Source organism: Chrysochloris asiatica, unplaced genomic scaffold (genome assembly GCF_000296735.1).
Source record: "Chrysochloris asiatica unplaced genomic scaffold, ChrAsi1.0 scaffold00346, whole genome shotgun sequence".
Lineage (NCBI taxonomy): Eukaryota > Metazoa > Chordata > Mammalia > Afrosoricida > Chrysochloridae > Chrysochloris > Chrysochloris asiatica.
In genome coordinates this window covers 187,603-199,113 of record NW_006408864.1, presented here as the reverse complement: position 1 = coordinate 199,113, position 11,511 = coordinate 187,603, and the positions used below count along the sequence as shown (strand labels likewise).

At 41.9% G+C, this 11,511-nt stretch overlaps 1 protein-coding gene across 1 annotated transcript in view; it reads right to left on the bottom strand.

Moving 5' to 3' along the window:
* The window catches only part of ZNF624 (zinc finger protein 624), a 115,497-nt gene that overhangs the window by 83,620 nt on the left and 20,366 nt on the right, over nt 1-11,511 (bottom strand). The window contains exon 2 of the mRNA XM_006875919.1: nt 3,733-3,953. Within this exon, the coding sequence (XP_006875981.1) occupies nt 3,733-3,953 (221 nt within the window). The remainder of the gene's footprint in view (nt 1-3,732; nt 3,954-11,511) is intronic.

The following is an 11,511-nucleotide window of genomic DNA, read 5'->3' as shown; positions in this document are numbered from 1 at the left end:
GTCAAAATGGATGTCAGAAGAGACACTGAAACTTGCTCTCCAGCGTAGAGATGCTGAAGCAAATGGAAGAAATGAGGAGGTCCAAGAGCTGAAAAGAAAATTTCAAAGGTCGGATCGAGAAGACAATGTCAAATATTACAACATGATGTGCAAAGATCTGGAGTCAGAAAACCAAAAAGGAAGAACATGCTCAGCAGTTTTCAAGCTGAGGGAACTGATGAAAAATTCAAGCCTCAACTTGTGATATTGAAGGACTCTTTGGGCAAACTGTTGAACGATGCAGAAAGCATCAAAAGAAGATAGAAGGAATATGCAGAGTCACTGTACCAAAAGGAAATGGTTGATGTTCAACTATTTCAAAAGATAACATATGACCAAGAGCCAATGATACTGAAGGAATTAGTCCAAAGTGAATCGAAGGAATTGGCAAAGAACAAGGCACCAGGAATTGATGGAATAAAATGGAAATCTTTCAAGAAAGTGAGGTGGCACAGGAGGCACTCACTCATCTATGCCAGAAATTTGGAAGACAACTACCTGACCAACTGACTGGAAGAGATCTGTATTTGTGCCCATTCCAAAGAGAAGTGACCCAAAGGAATGCTAAAATCATCGGAGAGAATCTTTGATATCCCAAAAGAGTAAATTTTTACTAAAAGTAATACAGAAACGGCTACAATCATACATTGACAGAGAACTTCCAGAGGTTCAAGCCGGATACAGAAGAGTCCGTGGAACAAGGGTTATCATTGCTGATGTCCGAAGGATCTTGGCTGAAAGCAGAGAATATCAGAAAGATGTTTATCTGTGCTTTATTAACTATGCAAAGGCTTTCGATTGTGTGTATCATGACAAGCTATGGACAACATTGTGAAATATGAGTATCCCTAAACACTTAATTGTGCTCATGAGAAATCTGTATATGGACCAAGAGGCAGTTGTTCGAACGGAACATGGGTACACTGAATGGTTTAAAATTAAGAAAGGTGTGCGATGGGGTTGTAATCTTTCACCATACTTATTCAACCTGTATGCTGAGCAAATAATCTGAGAAGCTAGGTTCTATGAAGAAAAACGTGGATCAGGATTGGAGGAAGACTCAACAACCTGTGATATGCAGATGATACAACCTTGCTTGTTGAAAGTGAAGAAGGTTTAAAATATTTGCTGATGAAGATCAAAGAGCACAGCCTTCACTATGGATTGCATCTCAATGTCAAGAAAACAAAAATCCTTACCACTGGACCAATAAACAACATTCTTGTCAACGGAGAAAAGATTAAAGTTGTCAAGGACTTCATTCTTCTTGGATCAACTATCAACACTCAATGAAAGCAGCAGTCAAGAAATCAAACAATGTATTGCATTAGGCAAATCTGCTACACAAGACCTTTTTAAGGTGTTGAAGAGCAACGATGTCAGCTTGAAGACTAAGGTGTGCCTGACCCAAGCCATGGTATTTTCAATAACCTCTTATGCATGCAAAAGCTGGACAGTGAATAAGGTAGACTGTAGAAAAATTGATGCTTTTGAGTTATTGTGTTGGAGAAGAATATTGAAAGTGCCATGGGCTGCCAAAAGAACCATCAGATCTGTGGTGGAAGAAGTGCAGCCAGAGTCCTCCTTGGGGGCCAGGATGGCCAAATTCCATCTCTCATACTTTGGACATATTGTCAGGAGGGACCAGTCGCTGGAAAACGATATCATGTTTGGTAAGATGGAGGGTCAGAGAAAAAGAGAAAGACCTCCAGAGAGATGGATTGGCAAAGTGGCAGCATCAATGGATTCAAGCATGGCAATGATTGTAAAGTTGGTTCAGGACCGGGTAGTGTTTCGTTCTATTGTGCACAGGGTCACTATGAGTCGGTGCCGACTCGATGGCACCTAACAACAACGAGACCAAGGCAAGCATATTACTGAGAGAACTTGTCTGTAGCCATCCACTGATTGTAGACATGTTTAAAAATGTTTTGTTTAGAATAAACGTATGTATTTATCAACTGGAACCCTAGTAACAATATTCTTTTATTTATCCTTATACATCTAAAACGTTGAATAGTATTTCAGGGAATTTGAAGACTGCCCCTTACAAACCCATACACTGACCCCCAAGTTAAGAAGTCCAGTTTTATAGGCTAGAAAACCAAAATAAGCTAAGAGACATAAAAAACAAAAACTGTTTGCTTTTTTCTAAACATAAAAGTGGACCTACATAGCAACACTGAAATTTTGTAATTTGTATCTTCAAAATTCATCCAGAATGACTCATTCTTCCTCTTTAAGTTGGTAGTAATTAATAAACTCTTCCTTGGCAGTAGTCCATATAGATGCTTAACAACCAAAATGTGCAATAAACAGTATTTTTATTGTGTACAAATGTAATGCAGGATAATAATAAAAAATAAATACTGCAAGTGAATAAGACAAAATATTACTGACACCTCTAAGACCCTGGGACTGTGATGTTTCTAATTTTCTAGATGCCCCAGTAATCATTAAGAAGCATCTAAGTATGCCTGTCTATCTAATCTATTTGTCTATCTATGTATCTTCTTATCTATCTAATGCATCCATCAAGAGTTTGGTATAACAGTACAATCCTAGAGTGCCTGTTCACATCCCCTAGTTTTACCCTGGCTTTGCTACTATATAAATGTGTCTACATTAAACAAAAAACAAAAAACAGTAACAAAAAAACCCCACTGCCATTGAGATGATTCCAGTTCATTGGGAAGCTATACAGGGGATTGCTAGGCTGTAAATCTTTAGAAAGCCGAAAGCCGAATCTTTCTCCCCAGAGTGACTGGCTGGTGGATTTGAAATGCCTATTCAGTTAGCAATTCAGTGCTTCCCCTATAGCGCCACTAGGGCTCCTACTTTCTCCTCTGCCATTATGCAGAAAACATTCACGTCAATATTTCTTCAGCACCACAATTTCATAAATATTTTTTTCTCGATGTTTTGACTTCAACCCACATCAGGGCTTTATAGGGACAGTTCACTTGCTGCAGCTCCTAAGCCTTGCTGTTGTGGTTAAATGCCGTGGAGTCGCTTTCCGACTCACAGTGGCCCTGTCTAGGGTTTCTGAGGAGCGGCTGGTGAGTTTGAATCATCCACCTTGAGGTTCGACAAGCAACCTTGCAGTCTAGCGCATTATCTCACAGCACCATACCAGTACTCTAAAACCAATGCTGTTATTCCCATTAACGAAGGATCTATGTTCTTGCTGTGAACTTCAGCGCCACGGACCAGTCCAGAATTTCCTAATTAATGCAATAATGCCATTGCCACGTCAGATCTAGAGAGGAGTGAGTTAAAGCTGGTTATCTTAAATGCCATAAAATTAGCCGGCAAGGAAGAGATGCTCGGTTAAGTCTGAGGCCAGACAGAGAACATCTTTTCCGTTATCAGATGTGATACACGGTTCAAACTCACCAGCTGCTCCTTGGAAACCCTATTCAGGGTCACTATGAGTCAAAACCGACTCCACGGCATTTAACAACATCAACATTGTATCTTCACTGTAGATACATTCCTCACTTCCCCAAAGGTGCTGGACTGACAAGGTGGGAAAGGTCGGGTCAGAGGGGCTGACCGGCCCTCACCGATCTCCAGGCCAGGTCCCGCGCCCCGTGCTCCCGAACCCCAGGGCCGCGAATCCCGCCAGCCCCTCCCAGGAGGACGTTCCCGCACCCAGAGCCCGGCGAGGAGACCTTAAGAGGTTGGCGTCACCAACCAGCGTGCAGAGAGAAGCCCAGAGCAGGCGGGTCCACACCCAGCCAGGCGGTCCACCCCCAATCGCCTCTCAGGAGTGGGCGGGTCAGCTCCGGGGCAGGGGCTCTGGAGCAGAATAGCCACGCCCCGGGCACCGCCCGCAGCCAAGTGCAGAGGGCGGCGGGGAGGGGAAAGGAGGCGGCGGGGAACCCGGGCCTGGAGCCCGGAGCAACCAGTACCTGGCGGCCAAACAGAGGACAACTGAGGGCACACGCAGAGCAAGGCGGGAACGCTTCCAGCAATGGCGCCGGCGCCACTAGCAGCTCAGTGCGCGTGCGCAGCCGTGACTTCGCTACTGTTGTCCAGGGAATCCTCAGCGCTGGGGACTCCCCATCCCATTTAGTCTACATTTGTTAAGGAATTAAGGAGCTCTGGTAGCTTAGTCGTTACAAGTGGGGCTGCTAATTTCAAGGACAACAATTCAGAAACTGCCAGCCATTCTGTAAGAGAAAGATGAGACTTTCTGCTCCCCAAAAGTTTACAGCCTCGGAAACCCTATGCAGAGTCGCTATGAGTCAGAACTGACTCCATGGCAAAACCACCACCATCATTGGGATGTTCTTGTGTGATGTTCTTGACGTCATCCCACAACTCTTAACAACCTGGGATATGCAGATGATACAACCTTGCTTGCTGAAAGCGAAGAGGACTTAAAATACTTACTGATGAAGATCAAAGACCACAGCCTTCGCTATGGATTGCATCTCAATGTCAAGAAAACAAAAATCTTCACTACTGGACCAATAAACAACAATCTTATCAATGAAGAAAAGATTGAAGTTGTCAAGACTTCATTTTTCTTGGATCAACTATCAACACTCATGGAATCAGCAGTCAAGAAATCGAACAACGTATTGCACTAGGCAAATCTGCTGCATAAGACCTTTTTAAAGTGTTGAAGAGCAAAGATGTCAGCTTGAGGACTAAGGTATGCCTGACCCAAGCCATGGTATTTTCAATAACCTCATATGCATGCAAAAGCTGAACAGTGAATAAGACAGACTAGAATAATTGATGTTTTTGAGTTATGGTGTTGGAGAATATTGAAAGTGCCATGGGCTGCCCATAGAACCAACAGATTGGTTTTGGAAGAAGTGCAGCCAGAGTGTTTCTTGGAGGCCAGGATGGCCAAACTTGATCTCTCATACTTAGGAAATATTGTCAGGAGGGACCAGTCGCTGGAGAAGGATATCCTGTTTGGTAGGGTGGGGGGTCAGAGAAAAAGAAGAAGACCCTCAGTGAGATGGATTGGCAACATGGCAGCATCAATGTGCTCAAGCATGGCAACAACTGTGAAGTTGGCCCAGGACCGGGCAGAGTTTTGCTCTGTTGTGCGTAGGGTCTCTATGAGTCAGGACTGACTCGATGGCACCTAACAACAACAGTATTGGTCAAGCACAGGTTAAGCAGCAGAGACATAAGAAAGACTTGCCTTGGAATATTTCCATGTGACTAAATGAACCCTGGAGTCCTGGTGTGGCCCTGTGGGCTAATGTGCTTGACTGTAAAGTCGGTGTGACCTTGTGAGGTCGGCAGTTCAAGCTCACCAGCTACTTCTCAGAACTCTATACAGGTTCGCTATGGGCCAGAACTGACTCAATGGCACTTAACAACAACAAATGAACCCTAGTGGCTCAGTGGTTAAAACTACCAACTCTGATGGGTTTGAGCAGCTGGTGGGTTTGAACCGCCGACCTTGTGGTTAGCAGTCCAGTACTTATCCTACAGCACCACACCAGGAGTCCCCCCATAAATATTGTTGTTAATTATTGTCTGGTTGGTTTGGACTCATAGCAATCCTGTACAGGGTTTCCGAGGAGCGGATGGTGAGTTGGAACTGCTAACTTTTCTGTTAGCAGTCCAGTGCCACACCAGGACTCCCATAAATATTACAGCCTTGGAAACCCTATGGAGCAGGTCTCACCTGTCCAGTGGACTCCATGGCACCAAGTTCAGTTAGGTTAAATAAATAAACCCTTGAGAGAACAGATCTGTAAAAGATTAAACAGCAGATGATCCCAGAGTTGGGCGGTGTCCATGAATTTTGCTTGTCTTTCATTTAAGTTCTTGGCCAAAAAATACTGCCTTCAAAACAACTTCTGGGTCTTTGAACCAAAGCTTCTTTTCTTGGCCCCAAAAATAATGATGATAATAATTATATAGCATGTCTTCCTTTGGTTCAGTTCTATAGTGTGTGCATGTGTATGTGATATATACATCGTTAGGGTTAAATGCTGTCAAGTCAGTTCCAACTCATAGCAACCCTGTATAGGGTTTCCATGGAGCAGCTGGTGGATTTGAACTGATGGTCTTGAGGTTCATAACACAGTGTTAATACTACAGTGCCGCACCAGGAGTCTCTCTCTCTGTGTGTGTGTGTGTGTGTGTGGTGCCTTTGAGTCAGGTGTGACTCATAGAAACCCTATATAGGGTTTCTGAGGAGTGGCTGGTGGGTTTGAATTACCAACCCTGTGGTTTAAATTGACATTGTCGTCCAGTGCTTATCCTACAGTGCCACTCCAGGACCCCCATTTGTTGTTGTTAAGTGCCCTCAAGTGAGCTGTGACTCATAGTGAGCCTGAAAAGGGTTTCAAATGAGCGGCTGGTGGATTCAAACTGCTGACTTTGTGGTTAACAGCCCAAAACATAACCCACTATGCTACCAGAGCTCTCTCTATACATACATATGAATGTATATGTATTTAACACACATATATCTATCTCTATGTATATATTGGTAGTGTACTGGATTATGAGCTGGGCTTCTAGTCACAAGGTCAGTAGTACAAAACTATCCGTTGCTTTACAGGAGAAAGATGAGGTTTTCTGCTCCGGTAAAGATTGTCGGCCTCGGAAACCTAATACAGGTTGCCGTGAGTTGGAACCGACTTGGTAGTGAACCACCACCACTACCACCAGCTATATATTTGGAGTCTTGGTGTGGTGCTGTAGGATAAGCACTGAACTGCTAACCTTAAGGGCGGAGGTTCAAACCCACAAGACACTCCTTGGAAACCACACATACCATGGAACTGGACCAAAGAAAGACATGTGGTATTATTACTATTTGGCATCTCAACATTTTCTTACAAATACAACTCAGTCCCATTAGTAAAGTTCACCATGTTATGCAAACATTACCCTATCCATTTCCTAATGTTTCCATCAGTTTTAACAGCTCAGTGCCCCTAAGCAGTGACTCTTTCCTCTCCCTCCCACCACTGATAATCAATAGTAAACTTTGCTCTGTATACATTTGCCTATCCTAGATATTTCATCTAAGTGACACCATATAATATGTGCCCTTTTGAGACCGATTTGTCTCTCAGCATGTTTTCAAGGTTCATTCATGTTGTAGCGTGTATCTGGACTTCTTTTTATGTATGAGTAATATAAGGGGGATTTGAAAGTTTATGGGGAAATTCCATTATTATTTATTCCATTTTTGGACTCAAGCGTGGCACCAATAGTGAAGTTGGCCTAGGATCAGGCAGTGTTTCGTTCTTCTGTGCATAATAAGGTCGCTATGGGTCAGCTCTGGTAGCGTAGTGGTTACGAATCGGGCTGCGAACATTAAGGTCAGCGGTTTGAAACTACCAGCTGCTCCACGGGAGAAAGATGAGGCTTTCTACTCCCGTAAGGATTTACAGCCTCGGAAACCCTGTACAGGGTCGCTATGGGTCGGAACCAACTCGATGGCACCTAACAACAACAACAAGAACTTTTGACATGCCCTCTTACAAATGTATGAATTGACTTTTGCCATAAGAAAGAAGATATGGCTGCAGTGGGGAATATTAGATATAAACACAGTGAGCTCTCTTCTCCTATGCTAAAACGCTGTGTGAAACAGAATTCTTGATAATCTACACCCCAATTAATTACTGAATTAACAAAATTGTGGTTAACATGAGTGGTTAACAGATTATATTGGAACAATTGTTGCTGTTGTTAAGTGCCATCAAGTCGGTTCTGACTCGTGGCGACCCTGTACAGGGTTTCTGAAGGACGGCTCTGTTGGGTTTGAACCGCTGATTTTACAGTTAGCTGTCCACTGCTTATCCTATAGTTCCACACCAGTACTCCATTATATTTAAACTTGTTCTGTACTGGAGGGCAAGGCCTAACAACACCTGTGGCTTTGTTGTTGTTAAGTGCTGTTGAATTGGTTCCCACTCATAATGATGCTGTATAGGGTTTCCAGTCTTTGTTGCTTCCAGAAAGCCTCATCTTTTTCCTGCAAAGTGGCTAGTGGGTTCAAACCACCGACTTTGTAGTTAGGAGTCCAACATTTATCCTACTGAGCCACCAAGCCCTCTGTTGGAATGCTGGTAACAAACTGTAAATGTGTATTGTGTAAAAAAGAGTTAACATAGCAGCCTTGAAACTACTATCCTTAGAAAGAACTGCTTATGAAACTGGCCGTTAGCTGGCATCTTAGAACTCTGACTTTGGGAGGGTCCCCACCAATGCCCAGAATTGAAAAGAACCGCTCCATGTGCCAAAACTGTATAAATAGTGTGATATATGCTGAACATGTGTGATTTATGTCTGGTGTTTGGGTATGGCACCTAACAACAACAACAAACAAAGGATGCCTATATGATCAGCCTCCACCAAAATCTTTGGATGCTGAGTTGTTGTGGGTTTGTTTGTTGTAGTGAGTTTCTGTTTGTTATAACTAGTTCAGTTTCTTTTTTTGTAATGGGTCTTTTTGAATTTTCTCCCTCAGTGTCTGTTAGTTTGGGTAGGTGGTATGTTTCTAGAAATGTGTTCATTTCTTCTACGTTTTCAAATTTGTAGTACAGTAGTTCTTCATAGTACTCTTATTATCCATTTTATTTTGGTTCAAACTGTTGTAACATCACCCATTTCATTTATTTGTATTATTTGCATCTTCTTCCTCTTATCCTTTGTTAATTTCACCAGTGGTTTGTGTAAATTTTCAAATAACAAACTTCTAGTATTGTTGAGGAGTCCTGGTGTGGCGCTGTAGGGTAAGCAATGGACTGCAAGGCCGGTTTGAACCACAAGGCCGGCAATTCAAACTCACTAGTCAGGCTTAATGCACTGGACTACAATGTCAGTTTGAATCACAAGGTCAGCGGTTCAAGCTCACCAGCCGCTCCTTGGAAAACCACAGCGTCGCCATGGGTCGGAACTGACTCAACAGCATATAACATCATCATCAAGTCACCCTTTAGAAACCCTATCAGGGTCACTATGAGTCAGAACCAACTTGATGGCACACAACATGAATTAGCAAGATTGTTTCCCTTAATTTCTTCAGTTTGTGACATTCCCTTTGGTTAGTGAGCTTGTATTTTAATTACAGCTATTTCAGAAGCAGAGTCCTGGTGTGGCACTATGGGTTAATGGCTGGATTGCAAGGTTGATTTGAACTGCAGGGTTAGACGTTCACTCACCAGCTGCTGTTAGGAAATTCTATACAGGGTTGCCATGAGTTGGAACCGACTTGATGGCATTTAACAACAACAACAAATTTCAGAAGGGGTATCTAATGGTCTGTTACTAAAATCCCATTTTTCATAGTGTTATCAAATGAAGTTATCATGGAGTCCTGGTGTGGCACTTAGGATAAGCACTAGACTGCTAACCGTAAGACTTAAATTCCTCAGAAACCCTATGCAGGGTTGCTATAAGTCAGAACCGACTCAACATAGCATCAGATGAAGTTAAAAAAAAAAATCTTTTTTTCCATAAAAATCTCCAAATCATGAATAATTCCAAGTGCATGTTTTGGATCTGTGAAAATATTTATGGATTTTCCTCTAGTAAGTTTACAATCTCTGGTAAGCCCAAATTCAGCTTGTTGGGCTGAAGTTGCCATAGGAGAGGTTGGCTTGCTAGGACTTCAGTTGAAGTTGTAACCGGGTAACCAGCTTGACAATGAGAGCTAGTAGTTGGTTTTAGTGAAGAGCCTTCTACAAACAATATCCTATTAGGGTTAGTTCAAGGAGTTTCCTTTAAGCCACTGTAAATCACTATGAGAATTATCTTCATCAGCTGTAGGGAGAATTCTCTTCATCAGGAGCTGGATGTGAGTGGCTACCTTGTGTAATCTTGTAAGGAGTGAAACTGCTAGCAGAGAAATATTGAGTCAAAACACAATTATATAGAAGTACAGTGTAAGGCACACATGTATTTAATAAGATTTTTTTTTTTTTTTTTAGGGTTCTAACCATATATATTTTACTGTTGCATAAAATTTCTTATAATACATGATACATTTTTGGTCATTTTCTTAGTGATCTAATGCTGTTATAACAGAAAAACTAAACGGGCAGAAATTTATTTTCTTCCAGTTTAGGAGGCTTCTAGAAGTCTGAATTCAGGGTGTCAGTTTTAGGGGAAGGTGTTCTCTCTCTATCAGCTCTGGGGGAAGGTTCTTGTCTCCTTTCAACATCTACAGGTCTGGTGATTCTTGGACAGCTCCATATTTCTTCAGTTTCTTGGCATTAAACTTCCCTTGGGTCTAGGAGGGTCTCAGCAGAGGAATCCTAAGTCCAAGGGATATGTTCCACTCTTAGTTCATTTCTGTTGATGGTAGTTTATTCCTCTCTGCTTGCGTCTCTCTCTTTTGATCTCTTGTCAGATAAAAAATGTGACCCAAGCAAGGAGGTGATAGGAGTTGGACATGACTTGAGCCACATCCTCTTGTAAAGCTGTGACTTATGACTCCCACACTGATTTTCCCTCAAGAATACACACAGGTTAGCATTTACAACACATCACAAAATGGAAACAACCCACTCAATATTGGGAATCATGGCCTAAATACATATTTTGGGTGGGCACAATTCAATTTACAATAGCCATTTTAACCCATGTTGCAATAAGCTGCAAGCCCACCAGCTACTCCTTGGAAACCCTATACAGTGTCACTATGGGTTGGGAGTGACTCAATAGCCCTTAACAAAAACAAACATGCCTTCTGTGCACAAACTTTAGGATAGGAACTGAACAATGGAATTGCTGGCCTCAGCAGACATTTACTGTTGTTCTTTCATATTTCTAGGATTGTGCCACTCAATACAGTAGGCCGCTGGTTACATGTCACTACTGAGTCATTACAATGTGGCTAGTGCAACTGGAAAATTGCATTTTTAGTTTTACTTAATTTTAATTAAAAACTTAAAACTGAAGCAGTATAAAATATGCTCCTGTTCAATTAAGTTTTTAGTACAACTACATTCAATCTCATCATGGTGTCACCTAAAATATTATTGTGATATTTTGTAATGTGTTGGCCAAGGTTTGCTTGATCTCTAGCATCATACATAAGCACATCACTGATCAAATTGGAGACAATGAATTGATTCCATTCAAATTGTTTCTTTCTAAGCATTGGTGCACTGGGGGATAATGCACTGGACCTCAAAGTTGGTTTAAACTGCAAGGTTGGCAGTTCAAACTCATCAGCCACTCCTCGGAACCCCTATACAGGGTCACTATGAGTCGGAACTAACTCGAGGGCACTTAACAACAACAACAAAGCACTGATGTAACATTGCAATGTATATTTGAATATCTTATACCTACAACTTAATTTTAATGTTACCTTTGTAAATTGCAATTGGTAATTAAATCAAAATACTCATTATTTTAGTTATAATTAAATGGATGTTCTATGCATGAACAAAAATTTAAATTGAAAATAAACGCATACTATGGATGCAAAAGGAAATGGTTAATGTTCAACCATTTCAAGAGATA